The sequence below is a fragment of the Sinocyclocheilus rhinocerous genome, unplaced genomic scaffold (assembly GCF_001515625.1).
Source record: "Sinocyclocheilus rhinocerous isolate Xijiao unplaced genomic scaffold, SAMN03320098_v1.1 scaffold711, whole genome shotgun sequence".
NCBI classification, from domain to species: Eukaryota; Metazoa; Chordata; class Actinopteri; order Cypriniformes; family Cyprinidae; genus Sinocyclocheilus; species Sinocyclocheilus rhinocerous.
Window position 1 is genome coordinate 2,494,376 of NW_015641018.1, and position 5,290 is coordinate 2,499,665.

The 5,290-nt window shown below is 34.8% G+C and overlaps 1 protein-coding gene across 2 annotated transcripts in view; it reads right to left on the reverse strand.

The window, feature by feature from the left end:
* LOC107753817 (mediator of RNA polymerase II transcription subunit 16-like) overlaps nucleotides 1-4,769 on the reverse strand; it is an 11,877-nt gene extending 7,108 nt beyond the window's left edge. The window contains exons 1-5 of one of the 2 annotated variants that reach the window (XM_016570066.1): nucleotides 4,308-4,769; nucleotides 3,998-4,105; nucleotides 2,615-2,784; nucleotides 2,102-2,533; nucleotides 1,253-1,358 (exon numbers count right to left, since the gene is read on the reverse strand). In XM_016570066.1, the coding sequence (XP_016425552.1) occupies nucleotides 1,253-1,358; nucleotides 2,102-2,533; nucleotides 2,615-2,784; nucleotides 3,998-4,105; nucleotides 4,308-4,449 (958 nt within the window). In that variant the 5' untranslated portion in view covers nucleotides 4,450-4,769. Of the gene's footprint in view, nucleotides 1-1,252; nucleotides 1,359-2,101; nucleotides 2,534-2,614; nucleotides 2,785-3,997; nucleotides 4,106-4,265 lie in introns of both variants that reach the window. The other variant, XM_016570065.1, reaches the window with a different exon arrangement.
* Between the last annotated feature and the right edge of the window lie 521 nt (nucleotides 4,770-5,290).

Here is a 5,290-nt window from a genome sequence, read left to right on the forward strand (position 1 = left end):
ATATAGGCCTGTCGCAATAATCAATATATCAACTTATCGCGCAATATATGTACATGACCTCAATAATTTTTGGTGACGAAATATATTGCCCATTATATTTACTTAAAAATTTACGTCACCATGTTTTGTACTTTCCACCTGCACCTGTGTCTTTTGCAGCTTCTCGAACATAACGTGGTGTAGTCATGAGGTGCTAGTTCAAATTTAAAAAATGCTTCTACAAAAAAAGTTGAATCTGCAGATATGGCCTTGTTTAGAGATCTGTGCATTTGTGCATACGGACATCTGACTGCTAAGTAGTGATTGTGTTTTTCAGCAATACAGTGCACCCTTAAATTACAGAGAAAAGAAGGTCCGGGAAAAATCTGTAGATGTAAAAATCTCCATACAAATTATTTGTGAATTTTTCTTTTTTTCTACTTGTTGCTTTGCACGTTTTGTTAGAAAATGTTTATTTACAATTTATTCAAGCTTTTTAAGGTATCTAATATTTTGATACTTAATTTCCATGATCTAAATATTCTTAAAAATGTAAAGTTTGTTGTCATTTGGAAGTGTGTAGGCCTTCTTGCATTATTATGCTGTTACATTATGATTATATATTCAGTGGCATAAAATGGTCTTTAAAATGACAATAATATCGCTTATCGCAATTATTTCTGGGGCAATATATCACACAACAAAAAGTTGTTGTCGTGACAGGCCTACTGGAATATAATTTAATTTCATTCACATGTGTTTCATAAACACATAATCCTTTATGGATTACAATCCGCCATCAAAATTATACATTTAATTATTCCGGCTGCTGTGAGAAAAGGCTATAAATGATCCGCCACCTGCAGGATCCTCACATGCGACAGCCTAGTAGCCGGGACAACTTCTTTATGTTTACAGACGTGACGTAATGATGCAGCAGCATGCTCGAATTTCCCGCGAAAACCTACCCGTACCACTCAAATTAGAAAACATTATTATAAGCTGACCGTTGTGAATCGGGCTAAAGTAAGGCGATAGTTTTGAACACTGGCTGGTTATGTACTTGCTCAAATATTGATTTCGGATAATTTTAAACCAAAAAAAGGTTACGGACTGCAGCTTTAAGTAGTGTAAAAAAGAAAGTAAATGTTTATATAGCATTTGTTGTATTGCCTTTACAAACACTGCATTATAGTAATTTTGTGTTTTAAAATTAAAAAGTGTGTAATACTGTAATGTAACACTTTTCCACATCTGGTTTAATGTAACTTACCCACAGGTGATCGATGTTGAAAGATATTATTAACTGGGAGACCCTCCTTCCGCAAGGACCAGCACTCTACAATGCTGCCCATCTGACTGGACGCACAGAGCAGCACCTTCAGAAACACAGCAATCCCAAAAAAATCATGTTCAGATAAAAGAACTGGAAAACAGCTTGTAGCATGGAAATTGTGGAGTTAACATCCAATTTCTGACCGACACTGATAGCCAAAAATTATTCTATATCTATACTAGATTATAACATAACATTATATAAACTACTGTTCAAACGTTTGGGGTCAGTAAGACTTTTCTTTCAAAGAAATTAATACTTTTATTCAGCAAGGATGCATTCAATTGATTAAAAGTGACAGTGAAGACAAAAAATTATATTTCACATAAATGCTATTCTTTTGAACTTTCTGTTCATCAAATAATCCTGAAAAAAAAATCTCGGTTTCCACAAAAACTGTTTTCTGCTGTGATAATAAAAATGTTTCTTGAGCAGCAAATCAGCATATCAGAATGATTTCTGAAGGATCATGTGACACAGAAGACTGGAGTAATGATTCTGAAAATTCAGCTTTTTGCATCACAGGAATAAATTACATTTTAAAATATATTAAAATATAAATAGGCAATTTTTATCAAATAAATGCAGCTTTTTCTTAATGACCCCAAATTTATGAACAATAATACAGTATATATAATATTTTACACAAATCTATACTATTTTGTCTAAAAATGACAATTTCTTTTCTTATGTAAAACATTTAAAAAAATGAAAAACTAATAAATACTAAAGTGGTTTTATGCATCACAATATTATAATGTCTTTTTTGAATGTTCATCATCTCACCTGTTCGGAGTTTTCGCGTGTGAGGAATTTAAGGTGAGTGACAGCGGGGTATTTGTCTCTCCGGACGGGGTCGGTGGTGCAGCGCATGAATAGTGAGGGCAAGAGCTCGGTGTCGATGCGGCACTTCTCATTCACCACGCTCACGCACACTTTATAGAACTGCACCGGAGAAGAGCTGCTGCCATCGGTGGCCGCCACCACTATATTCCCGCCGCCCGTGAAGGCGATGTCAGCCACCGCCACGCGGCCCCTCAGCCTGCACAGGCTCTCGCTGGCCGTCAGCAGAGTCCCGTTCGGCTTTAACAGTGACACGGTCACCAGACCACTCACCGTCACTGCTAACCAGCCCTCCATGGGCTTCCCGCCAAACAACGTGAGAGAGGGAGAGAACTTCACCCGGGAAAACTTCTCTCCAAAGTTCGTAGAGCCAGACTGAGGAAAAACAAAGACATCAGGGTGTTAGTTAATTATGTTTGCATGTTTATTTAGTAGGTGCTAAGGAGATGTCCTTGCCTTTTCAACATGCAGGGCGAGTTTAACTCCATTGTGTAACCATGAGAGGGCTACGATCGGGTCTCCGTCCACTGAGCTGCTTTGTGTGCACTCCCAGCTGTTCACCAGGTGCTCTGACATTCCCCAACACTTGATCTGACCATCTCCATCAGCAGACAACAGCCTCGAACCTGGCGTAGCGCAACACACACAACCACACGATGATAACACCGAGATCACTTCAGATCTGTTTGAGTCAATCTCAAGAAAGCATTCAAGAACATGTCTGGGCCACATTTAACACCAAATCTAAAAGTACAAAAATATTTTGCATAAAGAAAATCAAGTTTTTAGGATTTTTTTGTATTGTGATACTTATGATAACAAATTTATGTATTTAATTATTTCTAAATAAAATGGTACATTTAATTATTAATTAATTGTTTTCAGTATTATTCATACACTATTACCATTCGTTATTAATATCTTGTATTAGCTTTTATTTTTATATTTTCATTTTGATTTTATTTATTTTTTTGTAATTTTGTTAGGTGTGTTGTTATTTTTAGATTTTTTTTAGGTTTAATTTTTAGGTTTGTAATTCTCATTTCAGATTTTGTTATATTATATTATTTTAGTTCAGATTTCAGTTAATTGCCAAGGCAATATTTCTCATTTTTATTTAGTTTGAGTTTTTCATCTAATATTTATATTTCATTTTAGCCAAATTTCAGTAGTTTGCATTTTAGATAACAATAATAACCCCGATTTGCAGTATTTTGGTTCCACATTGTACATTTCCTCTTACATTTCTCTCATCCCTCTAATGAAAACTAAGGAAATATTTATATTAAAATACATTAAAAATAAATAATCTCCAAAAGAACTTTACTTAAATTGTGTATTATTTATACAATACAGTAGCATCTATTGTTCTGTATCTAATTTATGAAATCTAAATAAAATCATTACACTGCAGTTGCAATGTAATGATTTTATTTAGAGTGCATAAAATATGGAAGCAAAATACTGCAAATCAGGGTTATTATTGTTATCAAAAATTAAAACTACTGAAATATAGCTAAAATAAAATATAAAATAAAATAAATTGCAATCTACATCAAATCATTACATTGCAGTAATACACTAAAATTACTGTATTACAATAATGACCATATCCATTTAGAATACCAAGAATTGAAGCAGGAGAAAAATGTACAGATACATGACGGTAACAGGAATTTGTGATTTAAATGTGCTTATTTCGGAAACGATGTCGCAGGCATAATGTTTCTTTATGCAAAATACAATTCTCTATTTTCATTTTTGGAGTGAAACAGGACCTTGACATGTTCCAGAGGTTTCAATCATTTCATGGTTCATATATTAATCATGATGACTGACCTGACTGATCCCATTCCAGGCAGGAAATGACCTCAGTGTGACCAGAGTTGATGGAGTTCACATCCCAGGGGTGATCAGTGTCAATGATGTGTATCATATGACTGAGATCTGCAGCAGAAAAGCCATCACTTCATAAATGAACTATCCCGTTATTACTGTTGTGGATAAAGTATCTGATCATAAAAACAGTGATGATCTACGTAGCCAATCTCTAATTCAGAACCAATTAAAAGTGTATGCTTTTCCTCATCATTCATTTATAACTCACCAACAGGTCTGGTAATATTGGTAATAAAGGCATTGTCCAGACCTTTGTCCTCCTCCTCATTCTTCAGGTCAGTGGTGAAGGCGATGAGGTTTCTACAGGACCAGGCGCACACCAGAGGGATTGACGGGCAGTGGTTGCTCTTGGGTCTCTTCTCCCACTCGCAAACATACGCGATCTCCATCATACAGTGAATTAAACTGAAGGTTATGAGCACTGGTACCTTTACTCGAGACCTTAAGTGTGAAGACGATCACTGTGCTTAGTCAACGCAAACGCTTAGCATGCCTGATACTGGACAAGAACAGAGTAAACTGGTGGGAATAACAGTTATAAAAAATACACGCGCCTGCTTTTAAGGTAGAAAAGAAAGAAATGTGTTAAGGTAAAATTGCCCTGGCATTTCGACATTTATTTTATTTTCAATATTATTAGCTGCACTTTGAAGCGGCACATCACTCAGCGTCTATGTTCGTCGCTTCTTTCCGCGTTTAGAGACTCGACTACGACTTGCCGCCCCCTATTGGACTGGAGGACGAATATATATATATAAATACATGTAAATATTTTCAAAATATATACTGTATGAGTGTGTATTTATATATACATAATAAATATACACAGTAATAGCCTATATATATATATATATATATATATATATATTCTTGAAGAATGTAAACGTAACAGACTCAGACCTCTTAGTGCTGTGCAGATTACTTACAAATTGTAGTCTGTTACTGATTACAGGTTGCATGATGAAAACTGTTTTTAGTAACATAATCTAGGTTACTATTTTAGGTCATGTATTCTGACTACTTTTTATCTAACTTGTTTCAAACGTACTATTAAACGTACTACATTGATTATGGGAATAACAGTTATAAAACTACATGCATACAGTATTTATTAACTTGCATGATTATTTGTTTCATACATGGTCTAATTGCTTGAGAGATGCTTTCCTCTCAAATTTAGAAGCACGGTTGCAAATTCATTTACATAGCATTTCTGAATATAGTCAAAGCTAA